The sequence below is a fragment of the Temnothorax longispinosus genome, chromosome 10 (assembly GCF_030848805.1).
Source record: "Temnothorax longispinosus isolate EJ_2023e chromosome 10, Tlon_JGU_v1, whole genome shotgun sequence".
In the NCBI taxonomy this organism is placed as follows: Eukaryota; Metazoa; Arthropoda; class Insecta; order Hymenoptera; family Formicidae; genus Temnothorax; species Temnothorax longispinosus.
Genome location: NC_092367.1, coordinates 6,196,073 through 6,218,458, shown reverse-complemented (window position 1 = coordinate 6,218,458; position 22,386 = coordinate 6,196,073). Strand labels below are relative to the sequence as shown.

General features: G+C 45.5%; 1 protein-coding gene across 1 annotated transcript in view; it reads right to left on the bottom strand.

The window, feature by feature from the left end:
• Px (MAP7 domain-containg protein plexus) overlaps nucleotides 1-22,386 on the bottom strand; it is an 86,518-nt gene that overhangs the window by 6,671 nt on the left and 57,461 nt on the right. Inside the window, exons 9-12 of the mRNA XM_071791101.1 lie at nucleotides 4,509-4,759; nucleotides 2,415-2,659; nucleotides 2,103-2,261; nucleotides 1,836-1,978 (exon numbers count right to left, since the gene is read on the bottom strand). Of these exons, the coding sequence (XP_071647202.1) occupies nucleotides 1,836-1,978; nucleotides 2,103-2,261; nucleotides 2,415-2,659; nucleotides 4,509-4,759 (798 nt within the window). The remainder of the gene's footprint in view (nucleotides 1-1,835; nucleotides 1,979-2,102; nucleotides 2,262-2,414; nucleotides 2,660-4,508; nucleotides 4,760-22,386) is intronic.

Here is a 22,386-nt window from a genome sequence, read left to right as displayed (position 1 = left end):
AATTAAGGGAAACTATGTTGACATTAATTGGTTAATTGCAAAATTTCTAAAACAGTTGCGGGAACTAACGCAAGAGTGCATGGCGCCTGATGAAAGAACACTTGGTATCGAAATAATTAGTCTATTAAATTGTAGCATTTACGCACCTACCTAAGTCCACGCCTTGAAATTATAAATATTTAGCCACATGTGCACGTGCATTATGTGGACTATGTTATAATCAAATGTGTTTTTCGTTCCACAAAACATGCATCATTTGTTTAACGATTCTAATTAATAAAAAATTAATTTTATGATACCTAATAAAAAAATACTAACAAATAAATGAACGCTCAAATCATAGAATATCAATAAATATACAATTTTACTCACATATCTTAACAATAATAATATATAAAGAAACATATAACTTGATATCAAGAAAATTGAAAATAATCTAAATACATCGTTTATCGTATATAACAGTAGTCATCTTTCCATTTAATATAAAATATCTCCTGTAACTGGGGAATTACCGTCAATTTCAGGACACCTAATTTTTTAGTATTAATTATAAGTATTCATGAAACTCAACATTGAAGTTCAACAAATCCTTTTCTTTAGAAGGCGTGCACTCTTATGTTTAGGTTTCGCTGTTATTAACTACAAAAACGATTAACTATATAACAAACCTGCCGTCGTACAGTAAGTGGTTTCACATTCGAGTAACACGAAAAAGATTTGAAACACGTATGCAAAGAACGTCGTGTACACAACAGGTGTATAGCCGACCGAAGGCCGACTTACTGTTAACATGACATTAACAAAAAGCGACAGCAGAAGATAAGTCTGACTTCGGTCCGTAAATAGGCAAATAAAAAACAACTAAATCGGGTCTCGGAAAATTGAATTGCGTCTATAATTTCGTTCGTATCTCGGATCGAACTAAGATGAGTAATGATTTTTTTTGCCACTAAGCCCACTTTTGACAATTTGGTGTCGAGCCGAAGGGCGACATTGTTAAGATGGGTATATACTGGGCGAACGAACAACGAAAGTAAAGCAAACGCGAAATCAAGTTAAACTTTCTTTGATGTGATCACTTTGCGACCAGAACCGAACGCTAACGAATATTTCAAAGGTTCGCAATCGCTCGTTCGACGTTCGTTTGTTCGCAACGTATACTTTATCCACCTTAAACTCTGTTCCGGCTCCAAATCGCGTGTTTATCTAAAAGATATCAACGCTACCTGCGTAAGAAACGAGAGTATAACTATGACTATAACTTTCATTAAGTCTAGATTAAAATTAGAAGCGTAGTATGTTGTTTGTTCCGTTTGTTTCTTTTCTCTTCGAATTCTCTCGAGGTCACAGTCATATTTCTACAACAACTTCTCCTCGCTCGCGCCGCCAGTCCGTCTATCTACAGAACTTTGGCTCGCAATACAGGTCATTCGAACGCCGAGTGAACGACGATCGCCGCTGAGAATACGATCTCTCTTGGCGAGTTCGTTCTCGGAAGGGGGGATTAAATTAAACAAAACAACGTGCGCGTGTCAAACGAGCAATTTATATAGATAATGCAGATTCTGTTCTCGGCACCGCTTCGAGAAAATGCTACCTAAATTACTAAACTGGATATGGCCATATGAAAGAAATACGCGACAATTCACGCGGTTATTTCTGCGCCGTAGAAAACTTCTTAAAGGAAAAGAAGAAAGAAAGATAGAACGAGCTCGCGCGCCTTAACGAGTGATCGCACGACGGATCACGATTGCGCTTCGATCGACGCTCTCTTTCTTTTTCTTTTTTTTTGTTTTAATGAAAGGCAGTGGGGGGTGGAGCGACTCGCTCACCTGCAGTATCGGCGGATGCAGGGGCAGGCGCGGGTACCGGGGCAGCGGGAGCAGAACTTCTCACTGCTCTTCTCCTTTCCTCCTCCTCCCGCATTGCAGCCTGCTCCCGTACTTGCCGCCTATGCTCCTCCTCCAGCTTCAGTCTGAAAAAAGAGAACCGCGCCGCGGCGTTAATGAAGAAGTTCGGCATTCTCGACCGTTCGCTCAACGATTCTCCTTCTTTCTATTTCTCTCTCTTTCTTTCTCTCTCTGAATCTTTTTACTTACCGTTCGTGCATCACGGGAGACATGAGGCCCAGAGAGGCGGGCGGCGGAGGAAGCATATCGGGACTGTATCTCAGTCCGTACAGAGGATACGATGGCAGTCCCGGAAACAACTGCGGTCTTATCATTCCACATCGCTCGAAGTACAACTGTTCCTCTAATCTGCGATAAGAACACACGGAATTAGTTAAAACTTTGACTAAAACTTTAGAAAGAAAAACTTTAGAGATCGATAATAGAGGAAAATGTTAAATTCTTCAATTCTCTTTTTCTATTTTGACAATGCTAAACGATTAAACCAATATTGTTGCTTACCTATAAGCGTGCGGCAGGTGCGGCGGTGGATAGAGACCGGAATGATAGGCGCCATAGGTCGCGGGGTCCAAGGCGAATGCCGGTGGATGGGCCGGATGGTGCTCGGGCCGATACGGCTGAAAACCGGAACGAGCCAGCAATTCGGTAGCCGCGGCAGTTACGCTGTGTTTGCTGGTTTCAACGGGTCTGGCAGTTGTATACAAGGAGGGCATTTCTTCAGGTCTTCGTTCGTGCGTTGATCTCTCCTAGAAAAATAAATTTAACGACACTCCTTAGTCCATGCGGCAGACACGTATGCTTTCTTCCTTTTTTTTTGCGGCAATTGAACGATGTAATCGATAACACTCGATAACGCGGTTTCTTTAATACACCTGAATAATTCAAGCGTTTCACACTTAGTCTTCAAAATAACAGATGATGTATAGCGCTTTATCGAAGCTAAAGAGTTAAAAAAAATGCGCGAGTACTGTGACTCGTGGGAAAAATGATCTAGTGCTAGGCACGGTTTTGTTCTGAGAGTTAACAATATTTCCAAGACGATTTCCTGGAAGGCGTTAGACGAAGACGCAAATTGCCTGAAATTTTCTTCAGCTTATAGTCTCTTCCGCCACTTAGACGCTACGAGCGGTCTCGCAGTTTATTGCCGGGCGTTGTAACGAAGTCGTGCACCGAACCGGCAATGAATTGCCGCTCGGATGACTTCGTCATGGAAATTGGTAGGAACAATGCGTACCTTCGGACGATCCAAAATAACAAAACAAAAAATTCACTATTGCAGACAAATGTTAAATAACGTTAGGCAGATCGATCCGACGGGCTTTGCAAGATTTCTGAACTCAGGCGATTCATCCGATTATTTTTAAAATCTCATTTCCGTTTACCCAAGAGGAAGGTCCGCTTCTGCTGACGACGCGATATACAGGAAATTTGAATTTTTCTGTTTACATTGTAAATAAGACGAAGCTAAAAAAAGGGGAAACGTACCACTCAGTTCGGATTACTTAACCCAGATTGTCAGCGGGAGCCAAGGCTCGGAAAAGTCTCACATTTGCAATGCAATAAGCGCGGACGATATACAGTCGCGGTAGGAAAAGGATCTTTGATCTCTACGATTATCGGGGAATTGGAGCTACCTTATTCTCTTTCCGCTAGAGTAACCACTTTTTTCATTTCGTTCCCGAGATTGGCCGTATTTTCGATCTACTTCCGCGCCTTTGACACTCCGCAATCTTTCGAAGCCGTTTGATTCGCATGCCTCCGAAATCATTCCTACCGCGCCATTCGGCAGATGTAATTTTATCCCACTTCGACACTTTCGCCTTTGATGACGAGGGCATTAATTTCCGGTAGCAATTACTCTTGAAGAATAGCCCGAGATATCACGCGCACGATGTTCCGGAATTCACACGCTTTCTCTTAATTACAGACAATCCGCCGCACAAAAATCGGATGAAAATTCATCTATTAAAATCTTTTAATTTCCCAACATATTTTCAGGTCGCTAAGCTTCGAATTGAATTTCTGCCGAGATAATTTCCGCCTTGAGTGAATCGAAAAATATTTCGTCGCGCGTACACAGACTTTCTCCTGTGCGATTTGTAACATACGTGACGAGGTGGACTCGCAGGAGGTGCTCGTATAACTTCAGAAATTTTCTGCGTATATTGCAATAGTTCTTCTCGGTAATGCGGTGAAATAAATCGCGTCATCAGCAAAAGCAAATTCAAAAAATTCCGAGGAACGCAAATATATGCACCCTCCTTTGGCCCGTGCTCTTCCATATCCATTTACGATATTCTTCGTCAGCCTAACCGTACAAAGAGAAAAAGAAAAGGAAAAAGAAACGCGTCGTTCACGTCGCAAAGGAGAAGAAGGAGCCAAAGACGACCGATGTCAACGATTTTTCTCAGCCGCGCCCGCTATGTACCTAAGCGGCCGCTTATTATTCCGATCATGGGGACCACCGAGTCTGAGGTCGAGGGTACCTTTGTTCGCGTTTCGAGACGGATGCACTTCTGTCCCGAGAGCGAGAGAGGCCGAGAAAGAGGGATAAGGAAGGATGAGGTATATAACGCGGCCGGTGCAATTACTCACCTTAGCAGGGGAAGGACCTCTGACCAAGGGCGGTGGCGCCCGGTTCTTCGGGCTGGCACGGGGTTCCTCTTCCTGAGGTGCCGGGCCCGCCTGCTTGGCCAGGTTCCTCAGGGCGGCGGCGAAGCTCCTGCTATTCTGCTGCCCGCCCGGTCCAGGTCCCGGGGTGTGACCCTGAGGTAGTACGCCGGAACTGGGTCGGTGGGACTTGCCAATCGAGGTTGGCTGAGCTTTGGTGCTGGCGGGCTGTAGACCTGAAAAGAGAGAGCGCAAGAGGTCAATGCCCAGGTCCGTGTGAAATTTACGCTCGCGCATAACTTAACTTCGGGATCTACGAGGTGGTAGATCTTGACCTCGACGGTCGGGGAAACACGTCCGACATGGCGGGGCGCGGATCGTTTTTGAAAACAAATGTCGCGGCGCGTCTAACGTAATCGCGATCCGCTTGAAATGCAGCGATCCTCCTCTCGTCGGATTTTCGCAACCGACTTGCCGAATCAATCTCCGATCGTGACGGTTCAAGAGATGCACGTGTTGCTCGGCGGATACATATGTCGCACGCCTAATTATCCCGGACGAGAATTCGATTAACCGTGCCATTTGCCCGACTCTACCTATCGATGTCGCGCGCTCGAGGCTCTCTCACCATAACGTGGTGCTCGCGGTAACAAACTTTCGATAAACGCGTACGTTTCGTACGCTCGTCGTGAAAGAGGCGTTATCGGGGCGAAGATTAACGAGCGACCCCGTCGTCTCCACACACGTGCATTCGCTCCCTCTCTATCTTTCTCTCGTGCTCGGTAACGAGCGCGCCTCATAATTCTCCTCGCGGGATCGGAGGTCGCACTCGTGTTGACGTGACCCGCCGGGGAGGTCGGCCGAGCATGATCGACTTCGTGGGAGATTAATTGCGAGGCGGTCGGCGAGAGGTAGGCAAGAGAGAGAATAAGTATCAACGAGCGTGTACACGCAAAGCCAGACGCATCGGCCCAAAAATATCTTCTCGATCGATCAACCCGAGACCCCGAATTTACGAACGTCCAAATTTCGAAGAGTTTAATGAATCACTTTCTTAAATAGTAGCAACATAATTTTGACATTTTGCATTTTTTAGTTTCTAGTGATAATCGCGCTCACGAAGAATTAATACAGCAGTAAATACAAAATAAAAGCGTTTTCTTTCTTTTTAGCAGAGATCATCAGTCGCGATGGCTAAAACTAACGACTATCATTAATAAAGTTCGATCGAACGTCAATGTCAAAAGTCTACGATTTCCTTTCTCGAATTCCTGATTTTACGGCGGATGTGACGAGTGATAAAACGCGATGCGCGTTAGGCCGCCGTAATGGCGACAATAATTAAAATTTACGGCGAGGAGTATCGAGCGAGCTGGTAATAAAATATCGTCGGCCGCTACGCGCGTACCGGCGTTCGTTAATTAGACAAACCGACGGCGACAATTAATCGCGGCTGGTAAAGCGAGCTGGATAATCGACAAAGTAGACATAATTTTAATTCCAACATAATTATAGATCAATCGTGTTAACGCTTCGGTAAAATAAGCGTGTAATAATAGATGGGTACGGAATAGTGCTTTTATTGTCGAAGTACGCGCGGCGAGCGAGGAGGCATTAAGCTGCAATTCGAACTTTAACTTGAACCGCAACTTGAGATGCAACACAGAGAAAAACGTATCGAAAGTAAATGCCGAGATACTGCAATAAAAAAAAAATACGATTAAGATCAGATACGATTAAGGTCAGAAAGAGAGAATTAGACAGTATCGCAATAAGTGTGATACACCATCCAACGAGCAAACTTATAAAATAGTTTCGCATTATTTAACGTTATTGATTAAAACATTTTTCAATTAATGTATGCACTGCAGAAATGCTACGTGCGACCTATGTCCCTCATTATGTTAAAAAATGCCACGCGCAACTACGCAGTTTAATTAAATGGCGTCATAGTATAACATCCTTGACACCAATGTGAAGAAGTTCCCGAATGTATTACATTTTCATGGCATTGTTTTCTAGATTCCTCGCAGACATTGCATTGCGTACATGTACAATGTTGTGGATATATGCATATATATGCATATGTATACGACACTGCGTAAAATTGCAATGCTATGATATCGCATAAAGCATTGATATTTCCACATCCGTTTCACAAGATTAAAATAAGTTCAATAGGGTAATCAAAATTATTTCAAAAATAGCAGCATAACTACTGCCAAGTCACAATTAAAGTTTTAATTCTTTCAAGAAATTTCAGAATTCCTGACATATTTCAAAAACAATTCTAACGATTAACTGAATTAAAAAATAGGAATCCAAAGATATGGGCTTCATATTTCCGTTAAGAAAATTGGTCATAACTTTTGTGCCTCAATAAGAATTAAGAGGTCTAATACTTTTCAACAGAAGTCTTGAGAGGCTATTTAAAATTCATAGAAATCTTTAAACTGCCAGAAAGGAAAAATCATGGAAAACTTAAAAAATTTTTATCCAAAAATTTCCACTAAAAAATTAGAACTCTTTCGCTTCAGATTTCATCTCTTCGAGCGTTAAGAATCGTTATTGTCTTTCGTGCAATTTAGACGCTTAAGAACTCGAAGAGAACTTTACTAGGCAGATATCGAGGTTTTAATTAAAATGAGAATAAAAAAACCCCTATGCAAAAAGGGCAGAAATTGCGAAACGACGCTAGCGGAGAAGGATCGCGGCCATCTCTCTTCAGGCTCCCTTTTTTTTTCAAAGTTAGCGACGCACGTCGGCATGCGAACGGTCTTTTGTTTTCGCAAAGAGAACGGCCGAGGACGAGAAAATCGCCCTCTCCTCCCTCGAAAAAAAAGCCTATGGGTAGAACGAAAAAATAAAGAGATAATGCCTGATGGCCCTTGCCTCCCTCTCAAAGGGAGTACTCTACCCCGCCATTGAATTCTTCATCAACGGAATGCAGACGTCTTCGCGCTGCTACGCGCCCTTTTCTCCCTTTCTCTCTCTCCCTCTCTCTCCTTTCTCCGGGCTACATATTCATTGTTCATCTCTATTCAGCCCATCGTTTCCTCCGCATCCCCTTCTTCTGCCATTCCCACCCCCGAAACCAGAATCGGATTCCTTTCCGCCTCGCATTGTTCACCCCCGCTGCGCTCACGTCGCTCGATTTCCACGTTTCGGTTATCCGCTCGGCTCTCCGACGTCGCCCATCTCTCACTTGTCAACGTTGCCGTAACAAGGAAAGGGAAAAGTTAATGGCGAACAACTGGTGAGGTAAGTACAACGCATGTCACGCTGCTGGTCGTTAAAGACAAAGGCAAAAAAGAAAGAGTATCCGTCATCGGTTTTTTTTTCCGCGATACTGCAGCGAGAGAGTGTCGCGCGTCATCCTCGAAGGGGTTTGTCCGCCTCTTGCGAGAAGCGCTCTCATTTAACACGGCACGGTATATATATGTATCTCTCTCTCTCTCTCACTCCGTGCTCTCCTTCTCACGGACTCACGGTCGGCGTCCCTTCTTCATCCCTTCACCGCACATCCCACCCCCTGCTCGCATTTGAATAAACCGCGAGATGTCGCGTCTGAACAGAATCCGCGCTCATGCACTTCGTCGCCGAAACTTCCGACCGCAAGTTTCTCCTGTTTCTCACACGACCGAGACCAACTTATCTCCCCCTCCTCTTCCTCCCCCTCTCCCTTCGCTGTCCTCCGCCGACACTCTATCACGCTAATCGTCGTTTTCCCCCTCCTCCTTCTCCTACTCCTCTACGCTTGGATATACATCTCCACGAAGGAGCGATCGTCGTCGATGACAGACGAGAGATATCCTCTCCGCCGAGTCGAGGGACTTCTCGCCCGCTCGTTACCGACGAGGGTGCGAAAACATGCCCGCTGGCGGAGCGGGGAGCGAGAATGGCGAGATGGGGATGGCAGGGCAGAGAGGGGGAAAACGACATTTACTACCGTCCGCTCTGCCACGAGTATCACTGCGGGGTGGGTTGACTCCGTGTGTCGGTGCCACGAGGATTCCGTCGGGCTCGGAAGAGAGGAGGAGGAAGAGGACGAGGAGGCTGCGGCAGGGGGAAAGAGAAAGAGAAAGAGAGAGAGAGAGAGAGAGACGAGCAGAGCAGAGCGAGGCCACTGGGGGGTGTTAAGCGGCTTACAGTCTGTTACCATGGTAACGCCACACCACTAAGACAGGAAGAGAGCCTGAATCCGGCCCGTTACGGTCCCTGCCAACTCTCTCTCTCAGTACACCCTATCAACGGCGCTCTCTCGTGTCCCCGCGAAAGAGCAAAGGGAGGAGAGCGACGACGAGGGGGCTCCTTGCCCCGTAGAGGGGGGAAGGAACGCGCGTGGATGGGGATGGTGGCGACCGGATTACGCCACTAACTCTGTTTTTACACCGAAGTGTTTTCACCGAGCGCTTCCGATATACAGGGTCGTCGCGTAAATCGCACCTGTCCTCCCAGCCCTCCCTCTCCCATCACCGAGTTAAATCTTCTAAGTCGCGAAGGATCTTCTTCTAGCGGAAAGTTGACTCGCCATTCTCCTTTTTAGTTCTCGGAGTGAAACATCCGAGGAGAATCAGGCTTGAGACTAAAAAGGATAAGATAAGCTGCGCTGCGCGACGCGACTAAAAATGAGAATAAGAACGACAGAGAATAAACCGATCATTGATTTCGCGTATATGTATAAATCTAGCATCAACGTGAAAATATTCAGAGCGTATCAACCTGGACCAAGCGAATGAGCGCGAACAAGCACGAACGACTCACCTGAATGAATGCGAGCGGCTTACTCGCGAGTAAGCTGTTCATTCGCGCTCGTTCGCTCGGCTCGTAGCCGGCTTTACGACAGAATATCGCTTCATCTCGCGTGTCGCCCGTGACACCTCGCCGCGCCGGTCACGATGAAGTTATTGCGATTCGCGTTTACCGGGCCATTACGTTCGCCAGGTCTCGGATTATAAAGGGGCGGCTGGGCGTAGCCGGGGGTGCTCGCGCGATAAGACTCGGGCAAGGCTCGAACACGACGTTCGTCGGCAAGTTTGCGAAGTGCTTAAAGACACGAAGTCCTCGGATCGTGCATACAAGTGACGTAATAAGCCGACGACGAAGTCGCGACGTTGCCCTAAGTAATAGACTTGCCGGTTTTCAGTAGAAAATAAAACGCCCCTATTGAAAAGCGGGTCGCTTTCAACGCGCCACAATCATGCTTATGGAAATATCATTCGTATTTTTCGACACGCCAACGCGACAAAATTTGTACAAATGCGCGGCGGACGAAAACGTACAAAATATGTTGAGGTCATCATCACGCTGCGTGGATAAAATGCGTCGCATTATGGTGCGCAGATCAAAGGAAAGTCCTTTACGCGTGCCACATTACCCCGAAGAAGGGAGGGGGGTAACGCCACAATTTAATATTACCGATAAAGTAATTATCATTTTCGTTCGTTCGACAGATATTAATTGACGATGCCGAACGCACAAAGAGATTATTGTCGCATCGCTGAAAAGGTGGGAGCGAAGCAATCATCATTTTATATCGTTTATAGAGTCACGGACCGGTCACGATAATAATAGATTCATTACGAGCACGGAGGCATCGAAGCAAAGAGCAGCACAGGTCGATCTATCATGGAGGATGCAGCATTTATAAACCACGCAACGACGCGAATTAATCGTTCGACAGGCTCGGCAAAATATATTGTCGATAATATACTGGTTTGTGAAACGCAATTAAATATTTTATAATTTTACAATTTGTACAACACTACAAAATATATCTATTATTTATCTCAAAACGCTCGTCTCGTTTTTATCCATTAAGATCCTATGTTAAACTAATTTTTAAATATAAAGTATATTAGATAGTCCATGTAAAGTTTTCCTCTTTTTTAAATTAATATTTCAGAAATAGCAATTTTAGAAATTACATTTGTATATGTTTTTAGACATTAAAAACAGCGCGAGTTTGCTTATCACGTTTAAATATATTGCTGATTATTACAACTTTTAATTAGTAAGCCGTATATTCGGATTTCCTAGTTATTCCGCGTTTAATTATGTTAAAAACGTAAAATGGAGTCGCGACGGAAAATATCCAGGCTTGGCATTCGCGGATATAAAGCGCGCCGGAGAGACAGACAGACAACAGGTGGATAGCGATTTCTGTAAGGTTGACAAGACCATCGACGCGGATGGCAGGCGCGAAACATAACGGGAGAGACGCCAGGCGAAGTGGAGGGAGAGGGGAGAGGAAAGAGGGGAGAGATACGCCGTAGTCGTCGCCATCTGCGAGGGTAAAATTCCGACCATCCTGCAGGATCTCGTCCCTCTTCTTTCCCTCTCTTTCTCTCTCTCCCCCGTTGGCTCGCGAACGCGAGGGGGCGAACGTTCGATCGATTTTCGCGTCGCGATAAACGGGGTATCGTTCCGACGGCGGGCGCATAAATCCCCGACGAGAGCCGGGGCGCCGCGACGCCGGGCATCGCGCGAGAGAGCGGGCTCCGTCGCGGAAATGCCGGACCCTGGACCCGCGAGGGAAGCGCGCGTGTATGTACCTGATGCCTCGCGCGGCATGAATTATTTAAAGCGCCGTTGTACCTGATGCGACCCGTCGCCACTTATTCATGACCACCCTCGCATTCGATAAATTCCGACCGCTGGCGTAATCGCAACGAGTCTAACGAATTGCAAATTAGTTTTATGGTTCAAACACGCGGTTCAATTCTGCTTCCGCCCGCGAGAATCGGGAAGTCTCCTTCCGCCATTAATACAGCGACCGCCAACTTTTATGCGTTCCATCGCATATAAAATAGAAAAAAAAGAAACCTCGATGATTTCGTAATTTTTTTCGCGCAATTCAATCGCGACGAATGCACGACGTTTCCGCTTCAACTTTGTTGTCCAAAAACCGTGGAGAGAGACGTCAATCTTAGCCAGGGGGATATCTGGTGCATCGTAAAATCCGTAAAGCGTCTTCCCGACATTTTTCCGCCCACCGGTCGGTATTTGGCGAATAATGCGACTATTTCGCGCGGTGCCATCGTAATGCCATTGTAGCCCGATATATCTCGGGTATTCCGTGTAAAATATCCGGATGGCGTACGCTGAGTACTACCGCTACACAGTACCATCATCACGCGGCCGCGTTGCGTCTTATGCATGAAACTTTTATGCATAAGACATGACTCAAACCGAGCGAGAGGAGATGTTCCTCGCTGACGTCTAACTCTCCAGGGTACTTCCGGTATGTGCAGTAAAACATTGACGGAGATCGTGCCCGGGGTCGGAATTGCTCACTGAGATTCAGTAGCAAGCGACGCGTGAAAGGGGACGCCCGAGAAGGACCGGAAGGGAAGAAAACGCGAACAGGGGCGCGAGAGAGGAAGAGAGATGTCGTCGTCTGACTTCGGGAGAGCTACGATAAGTACGGAGTTCGTGACTTATGAAATTTTAGCGGTGAAATGTAGATGCACAAAATAATCTGTAATATTGGTATAAAAAAAAAAACGCTAGAGAGAATAAATTATTTTAATTCGTGCTTAAATCTAGGGTTGTCCTACGAAGATCCCCGTGGAGAAATATCGCTCGTCGAATCGAGACGGAACGCCTGCCTGTTCTCTCACCTCTTCGTCTCTCGGACAATTTGTCTGCCGACCGTGCTCGTCACCTCGGAAACTGCCGAAATAAATTTTCACGGTCCTCGTGCACGCCACCGCGCGCACTTTCCGTACGTTACGGAGAGTGTCGTCCATGAAATCTTAACGCGGGTCGTGGCGGCTGGTCTAGCTTTCAGGGTAAAAATAACGCGATCGATAATAGCCGGATGCGGCGAAATCGCGTGCCGCCGAGGCGAAAGTTAACATTATTTTTAACGGCAAATCATCGGGCGATTTACTCCGCGACGTGCACTCTGTTGGCCGGCGACTATACGATCTTCCTCCCTCTCCCGCTCTACGCCCCAAGGGAATAAAAGTCACTCTTCGTCGTGTATACTTAGTTCCCGTTGGCACACGTATACACGTTATGAAATGTTAATCACGTACGTTCGCTTTTTATTGGCCTGTAAGACGAGGTAATCGCCGAGGGTTGTACACGGGAAAAGCATTGACGAAGAAATCGATAGGCAACACAATACAGTCTTGAGAAATTACGCTAGTCCTGTGGAACGCAATTGAAATGAGGACTGAAAAAAAAAAGGACGAAAATACTATCCAAGAAAAATGCGCTTAATTTTATCTTGCAGGATATCTAAAGGTAACAAACGCATATAAATTAATTAATAATGAATATAGCTGTAGTTGACCTCTACGTATTAATGTAGAGGTAGAAGAAGAATGTTCAATTAAAATTCTTCAAGAGTTTCGAAGAAAATTAAGAGGAGTAGCGATATAGGCTTGGCGCAACCTTATACCAATCATAATTATAAGGCGAAATTAAGATAAGTTTCAGGAGAAATTTGACACGAGGGGCGGCGGCAACGGCGATCTTTTCCGAGGAGCACATCTGCGCGGTGAACACAGGGTGGTTGGAAAACATGGCGGCGTGTAAGGGTGAAGAGCAAGAAGGCCTCCTCTGTGGCCGGGGAGTGTCGCGAGCGCGAGCAGCCCCTCGATATTAAAGCGTTGAAAAAAGAGTCGAGGGAAAGAGCTGCCTCTGCCGGGCAAAGTTTTCCCTTTAACCACCCCTGTCGTCGAGCGTCGCGATACGATACGATGCGCGTCGACCGACGAGACGCCGGGGTTGTCGTTGACGATATTAAATTTCCGGCGACGATGCTACCAGTTTACAGACAGAACCGGAAGGGTATCGACCCTACGCAGCGCGTACACACCCGATATCGGTTCGCAAAAAAATGTTACCGATGTCCGTCACGATTTTTGCCTTTGGAAGAACGCACAGTGTCGCAATGTTGTAAATTAATAATGTTATAGACTAATAAAATTTTAATTTAAATTAAGAAAGCAATCCGGCGTTATGTTATGTAAGACTTATTTATTAAAGAAAGATTCCTCTAGTTCCTTTTTTTTAGACAAAATATTTTTTTCAGAAATAAATAATTCAGACGTGCAATCATAATTTAATAATTTGTAACACATGAAAATTCTTTATCTCACGTGCATACATAAACAAAATTGTTGAAATCAAGGCTAAAAAACCGCGATTATGTCGTAAAATTTTAACAAACTGAGAAATAATAATCCAATTATGGAGATGTAGTAAAAATATATCTACTGATTCCTGTTTTATTCATCTAGGAATAAAAACATCCGGTCAGTTACACACGTGGGCGACAACTGGCCGACACTTTCGTTAGGAAGAAGCGGGACATCGGGCACAAGTTGCCGCAAAAGGGCAGGCGAAATCCCCGATAATTCGATGAGGCTCCAGGTCGAGTGTCTCACGTGATTCCGTAACTCGGCGGTTGTCGTGTCGACGTTCGATAACCAGTCGAGAACACCCTTGGGGGAGAGAATCGCGGATGTAGGAGAGGGGCGCCCTGGTCGATGCTTGCAGTTCTCCCTCTCGCGTGCCCTCGGGTAGACGAGCGCGGATGGCAGGGAGAAAAAAAAAAGAAGAGAGAATTTGTTTCGTTCTTGGCATATTCCCCGAAGAACGCGAACGTTATAAAACATGTAGAAATTAAGTGAAGTAATACCCCTAGCAAAAACAAAAAAGAAACAAAGGTCGTGTATAAAACCAATATGTGTGAGCAAGTAAAATAAATTTAACAATATCGCAAGTATTTGATAGCAAATAGCAATTCTTGCGACAGGTGAATTATACAAAATCAAATTATAAAATAATAAAATTATTAAAGATTTGCAATAAATAATAATAAAAACAAAAAGCAAAAAAAAAAAACAAAAATTTGTTCACTAGAGTGAAACGGTATGGAAGGTGAAGGACCAGCAGAGGTAGAGAACGATGTAACAGCCGTGGCCGCCCTTCGTGTCAGATCGTGTGGTTGACCTTTTCCTATTTAATCTCCTGACTCCTCGCATAACCCTCTATCCCTCTCTCCGCCGGTTTCTCTCTTTCTCTCGTGTACGAAGAACCCTCGGTCGCACGGAAGTCGGGGTCTCGCGTGAAAAATCGATGCCGGAAGAACCGGGGCGGCGGATTAGCCGAAGGGGAGAAGGACCGGCTCGGCAAGAGGGCAGTGTCTAACAGAAAACGACGAAAGAGGGCCGGGAAGACAAATTGCGGTTCGCGAGGAAAGCGGATTATATGTGCCGGCGATTTGTATTCGCAGACCGTTTCCAATCGATTTGCGGCCGAACGAGATACAGACGGGAGAAGACTGGAGGGCGATCCTTTTTAGCGAGGCTGTGATTGTACGCCGCGTCTTCATCCGCACCTTCTTAACCCGCGACTGTTAATCACGCGGCGATTAAGCCGCGATTTAAAATTCCGCCGATCAAATAGCAGATAGCGATAGGATTCCGCTTGCGTTCATCTCGAGACGAATTAATTTGTCCAAGTTCTTTAAAGTTCAATACCGCGGATCATACTCGCAAATCTTTGGTTCATTATTTTTAAACGCACGCCCGCGCCGTATGATATCGAGTTATGACTTTTCGCATCAGCTCTTCATTTGCCCTTTTGCCTTGATGATAACGCAAAACCTTTCTCGCTTGCAACTTGCAATCCGCTCTCGTTTCTCGATGACGCTTTGTACGCTCGCGGTAACAATCGACTATCAGAGTCGAGCAGTCCACCTACACTCGTTCTCGCCCATATTTTTCGTTGCGTAACGAGCGTGTGCGAACTATAGCCTTGACAAAGGCCACCGTCGATCGCGGTTGGACGAACATCTGTCCTATGTGCGGCACGAATGGCAGTCGATTCATCGGTTCGGATAGTATCAAGGTCGGAAAGCATCTCGGCGTTAAATTGCTCGCGCCACACAACACGGCGCTCCCCGTTATCGTGCGCCACATCAATTAACGTCAGGAACACAATGCCGCGGCAAACGATAGAAAGCTTCGACTGATTAGCGTTAAACCTCTAATGCGCATTGAAAGGCGCAACGATTACTACGTCAAATATTTACCTGACATTTTATATACGCGAGAGATATACGATAATTGAAACGCGCGGTGAAACAATTATTATTCGATATTACCACTTCTGTTGCAAATTGAACGATCAACAGCGCGCAACGGATATATTAGCGCACACATGTATGTTTATAAAACACCTTCGTGGGTTTCTAACGTTTCTTGTTTCGCGTTTGGTATCGCACAGCTGATAAATCCTACTTTCGGGAAACTTCTCGGAAAGTTTCCTCGGTGTTATCACGAAAAGTTCGTTCTTCAACGCTCACGAAACGCACGAAACGCTGCAAACGTGAAATTTTTGCACGAATAACCACCAGGCAAGGGCGGCGGCGGTGGCGGTGGCTGAAATGCGCCGAAACTCCGAGGCCGGCCTTACGAGTCCCTTGACATTTTGCCAAGCACCCCCATTGAATCACCATATAAACGACTCCAGGGCCCGCCAGGCTCCAACCCCTGATCCGCCCTAACCCCAAATATACGTTTCATTTTAGTCCCGTAATCATGGGCGTAGAATTTCACCACGTTTTGTACGTCTTCCCCGAGAACGAGCGATTCAAATCTCGCCACCGAAAACTCGCATCATAATTATATGAACCCCCGCGTGCTGGCGCACATGTAATGAGCCGTCATGCTCCGTCAATTGATGGGTTCGAAGAAACAGCGGCATAGGTCTATAATTTTTACGTTCAAATACAATACTTCATATTCCAAATGGGCTCTCTTTACAAATTATAGACTGCCGTATATATTCTCGCTTTGAACCCTTCAATTGACGTCCCTACTACGTAAGCGTCGGTTTTTTATAAACATGTAATTATATATATAATATATCACACAATGTATCTTATGTATTTCATGTGAAATTCTCTTCGTGGAATTAAATATCTCGTCTCCATATGTGCTTATCCTCGTTTGGTGATAAGAAATCTTTTGAAATTATCGGAAAAAAATTCGAGAACGTGGGTAGAAGCGGGATGTCGACGCCAATGCGATACGATCTCTTTGCTATACCCCCGTTGCTCCCGGGAGTGTCTGTGGGATTTCGCGTCGACGCCGTTCGTTCGTTCGTTCGTTCGTAAGGTGCTTTGGAATTTCCATATTAATTCGTTAGATCGTGAAACGTGACGCGAATCCGCGATTTAATAACGTTTTGCTCGCTGGCACCGGTGGGATCGCGACGACCCCCATAGTCGCCCCCTCTCTCCCCCGCGTTCGCTACAACAAGGAGGGAGCGAAAAGAGCGGATGGAAAAAGAGCGAATAAAGGGCTATTTAGACGAAACGACTTCCAAGCGTTATCGTATAGAATCCTGTTTGCGCTATTTAATTCTTGACATAATATATACCATATTTTTTTTTTATGGACAAAAGTATTTTTTCCGAAGATATGTTTCAATAATTTATAAGAAAGAATTTTATAAAAAAAAAAATAACCAAAGGTCTTTTGAAAATTAGTTTCTTCATGAAATATTTGGCTGTAACATTTATGAATTAGCTAAAGCCTCAAAAAGATTTTCGCTAATTAGTATGATTGCCGGCAGGATAATCGCCGGAATTACCGGTCAAACGCGGCTTCGTGTCGCTCACTGAAGTGAGCCCCACCACCCACAGCAACAACCACCGGCAGTACCGCACCCTGCCCGCCGCTCGTTGCCAAATAAATTCCCTGGGGTAAATAGTAAAATGAAATCTGCACCGCCACTCGGTCGCCGTGAAAACACGGTCCCTCATTAATTCCGACCGCCGCTATAAAACCCCGGAACAGCAGAACACACCGAGCGAGCCATCCCTCCCCCTGCGGTCTCTCTCACCCCTTCCCCCTACAGTGACTACACCCCCTCGCGTCGCCGCCGCTGATTCCACCCTTCTCCCTTACCCGCCGCCCTACGTGTTTCGGTACGAGCCGTGTGCTAAACTTTCCCCGTACCTCACTTCCGCCACCCGCCCTTTGTCCCGTCACAGAGAAAGAGAGAAAGAGAGAGAGAATCAACCCTCCCCTCTCGCCACTCTGTACATGAACCGCGCACACACCACCCTCCGGCCGCGTATAAAAGCCGCGTATTCAATTACCCAGCATCGACCGGTCGAATAACGAATGCGCACGCCATGGAAAATATTCCCCGTCGTCTGCCTTTGCACGCGCTTACAACACGAACCGCGTATGTAAACGTGAACGTGAATGTGAACGTGAACGTGCGCGCGAATACACACCGGGCATTTAACCCTTTAATACATAGCGGTCGGAGTTAAAGATACGAATACTTCGGGAAGGGATACTACAATATGCGATCAATTCGTTTTCGTCCGATACCAAGTATTTTAGGCATTCGTACATTATTTTCGACGGTAATAAAGTATGGATACTCCACTTTCTATTTTTAGTATCAATGCTTCGAATATATCGATCCTTCAATATCAAGTATCCCTTTCTTTCCGAGCTTTTTCTATCGAAATGCTTATTCTTGTACTTGACTCCTTTATCCTTCGCAAACTCGTTTATATAAGGAAACTATCGCGAGAATAAAAATGAGTTATCTTAAAAGTTGTTGATTTTTACGAATTAACAGCAACATTCGCTTCGTATCTGCTTTCTTACTTTTTTTACGATCGGCCATACGGAACTCTCCAGCCGGCCCGCGGCTCAATGGCGCGGAGGAAATAAGCTCCGGATTAGGGGACGATTTGCGTCGGGGCGCGCTAATTGCCGACGCCCGGCAACGGCGATGGTTCTCGAGCACCCCTTCTATCGACTCCGTCTCGCGTCCCCTTCTCTCTTCTCTCCCCCCTCCCCTGCAACGTGCCACCCTTCTGCCAGGAGGCCTCACGTGTTTCCACGCTCGTGACTCGGGGGAGAGTAATTCACGTGCGTGTGCGCGCACCCCTGGTCGGCAGCACCGAGCGTGTACAACGGGGGTGAGAAAATCGCTAAAAGGGTTGGTCCCTACGCTCGTTGTATACGCGGCGTCCCGAGGGATCGAGCCGTGTACCTGTTGGAGCTCTCGACGTACTGGTGCTGCTGAGATATCCGACGTTCCCTCCTCGAGACACGTCCCCGCGGATCAAACATGCACACTCAACGTCGCGAAATGCAAAAAAGATCGGCTACAGAATGTTAGTCCTCGATTATTAGATAACACAGAGCGTGCTCTAAGTTTTATGCAAATGACGCGTTCTTTAATTAATATAATGCAAAGGCAAAATTTTGCCTGAAGGAACAGCACGATCAATCATAAAGATTGAATTCATCGCTTCTGATTTCTAATCGAGCAGCTCCATAAGCAGCAGCATCAAACGATCGCTTCGAGAAGAGAGACGTGAAATTCTTGATATCGCGAGGTTCGTTCACGACATTACGCGAGCCGCACTCGTCGGTTACGGGATTACAAGAAAGGAAATACAACGCTCGAGAGCATTAACAGGGCGATAAAAGTTTATGCACGGCGTGCTTTATCGGCCTCGTAATTAACGCCGCCAAGTCGGGAAGGCGGCGCGGAAGCTCGGGGGCACTCTTTCATCCTTGAACACGATAATAACACGCCACGAAAATAATTGCAGATCGCCTAACGACGCCGTGATTGCTGCAATCGGCCGAGGTGCGCGCGCGCGCTCGCAAAACAATGTATACACACGCGGTGCCTAATAGCTCGCAATCTTCTACCCGCCTCGCGTTATCCGCTAAATTCACCGTCGCGGCTCTGCCTTTACGAGAAGTTTATCGGCGAGAAAAACCGTCATGCTGACAAATTGCGGCTCGCTGAAGCGTAACCTTCTTGAAAGAAAGTCGCGCCTTGATCGCGCTGGAAATTTGCCGTAAAGGACGTAATATAATTTCGCGTGAAAATTATTCAGGGCGCTAATTATCGCACGAGCTGTCGACTCACGTTCAACGTTTAGAAAGCTTCAACATTTTCCTAGATGTAATCCAATTTCGGAAATTCGTAATATGTATAGATTGGAAAAGAAATCACACAGATCGCGAGGGGGTTCAGCTTTTACCACGTTCTTTTACATTTGTTTGATTGTGAGTGCAACCGGTCGCCGGTTAACCGAGCGCGAAAGGGACCAGCGAAAAGCAAAACAACACGCCGCCGATACTGCGGCGACAATGACGACAGTAATAATGCCATTGCTCAACCGGTAATGATAATGATAGAAATTAGCATTAATTTGCACGAAGTAGCAACCGATAGCCTCTAATGGCAACCTCAAATAAATAAATTTTCCGTTACCAGTAGTATTAAGATAAGATATGCCACAAATGTCTGGAAAATTCTTCTTTATCTTTATGTAAATTTCTAGTTGGTACAAGTTAATATTCTGGTATTACGACGACGTTGTACTACAAACGTCACATAATAATAAAGAAAAAATCCAAAGTCCTGAAGTGACTAGTTATTAAATATCGAAAGAGAGTTGAATCAATCAATAAATTTCCCGTCAGAACTCATCAAAATTCGTCGCCGGTTTCCTCGTCTCTTCGTACGGTCGATCTATCGAGTTTCAAGACGCGCCGGATACCCGTGCAATTTACATCGGGATCGGGCCGCGTCGTCGTCTTCGATAACATTGTCCTTCGCCGGAGACGTCGCATTTCCACGTGGAACGTCGACGTCGACGACGATGACGACGACGGCGACGTCGAAGGGGCGGGCCGACATCAAAGGCGCGCTATATAAATCAATTACCGACGACAAAGCGTCCGCGACCGTGGCGGCGGAGCGGCGGCGACGTCCGCGCAAACTCGATTACCTCGAATGTCGATGCCTCCGTCTACTACGGCTGGCGAGAGAACGAGAGAGAGCGAGAGAGAGAACTGGGCGCAGAATGAATGGTAGCGGAGAAAGCAACGTGTGCGTCACATAATCCAGTTATGACCAGCGCGAAATCTCTCGCAGCGAAAGAGCAGCTTAACTCGGCTGTGGCTGTCAACCCGACTTTAACCGTATAAATATACAGTGACCGGATTCCCAATATTTTCTCGTTTCGTCGAAAGTGCCTCATGACATTGTGAATTTTTTAGTGTATTCGAGATTGACTCTTTCCCGCACATTTTCGATGCGTCCGAGACGTTTTCCGCTTTGTCCTCGTGCCCGCTTCTTATACATTTCGAATAAAAAATTTAGTTTACTTTTAATTTCACTGGTAATACCGCAGAATAAATTTTACTCGAAAGATTTTCATTATTTTGTCGTGGGAAAAAAACTGCGTTAGTGTAAGGCAACGTTCTCGGCCTGAAAGTAATCGAGAACGCTCAGCTCGACTCGTTTAAAATTTCAAAGGTCCGCGTGGGTAGACAAGGTTTTCATTATGAAAGCTCATTCGCGCCAGAATTAATGGCAGGATCTCGGTAAATATTTTGGTGCGCATCGCGCGCTGCTGGCGAATATTCGGAAACGAATATTAAACTAAAATCCTAAATACATTAGCGAAATTTCAGAAGTAAATGACGTCAAAGAGAACATGAGACTACTGTTGAAATCAGAGCGGAAATCGTTCCAATTAATGTATTCTGCTAAAATTAGTTATGAAAGTATTTTGTAATTAAATATTATCCAGCCAGATATTCGTTGGTGAACGCTTATTTCTACGAATTGATAATCCGTCAGTCGGCATTGCGATTATTTCTTTTTTTTGCACACGATTCGCACGTCGACGGCGGAGAATTTTTCGTTTGAGAATTCTGTGGTTTCATTGATCGCGGGTTAAGTGCCCGGATGACACCACTTAACCCCGGGCGTAATACGCGTAGAATCGCGTCACGCAACTGCGCCCGCCGAACGGCATTTGCCCTCTTACTTTGTGTCGTTTCTCGAAATCGTATATCGCGAATTCGACACATGCTCGGAAACGCAGCTTATACGTAAATGATTCTTGCGCAAAACTTTTATACGTTTACGTCGGTCTTACTCCGAGGCTCGTTATAAAGTAATATAAAAACAATGGAAAAAATGGAAAAAATGAAGTCTAGCCGCATGTAAATTGAATTATGATAGCTCAATAAGTCTAACTCTTTAACCTTTTCTAGATGAAAAAGTTGTTGATCGTTCGAACGCACCTATAATTTTTCCTCAACAACTTAACTCAATTGCAACTACATAATTACATACCTATATGTTAATTATATTAATGACATTTTTTTTAGCTTCAACTATTCTATTATAATACATGACAGGCAAACATACTCATACGAAGCATATTATGTTATATTATATAAAATGTAAATAGATCGTTTTCTTATGTAATGAGAAATTGATACCTAATATCTATATTCCGAACGCGTTGATCGAGAGTTCTATGCAGAAGGTAAACCGTAACACGTACACCAGTAATGTGTAACGAGTAATAAGTGTCGTGCTATACGACGATAACGCTCTCACCTCCTCCGAAGTGCGTGGCTGACAGACGCGTTAACTCACGCGATCACGAGATGGAACACGCGTGTTAAGACAGATGTGCACGCGAGTTATATTCGGACCTGGCCCGACTACGTGGCGCGTGCACCGTCGCGTTTGTTTTAGCGTAGAACCAACACTGGCACTTCCGGCTGAAGCTATTGAGCGATATTCTTCAGATCGGGAGTTTTTAACCCGCAAGCGATCTCAGCCGCGATTTAACAACGCGCTAGTTGCTCGTATCATCCCGTTTGAAATAACGGGTCTTCTTCCCGTTTCTTCGTAGTCAGACATTTATTTCTCTAGATCTAATTTAACTTATATATGATTCATGAGAAGTATAAGATTTTAATGATCGAAGCGATATCACAATCTCTCTTTCTGAATTAAGTAAAAAATTTTTTAGATAAAT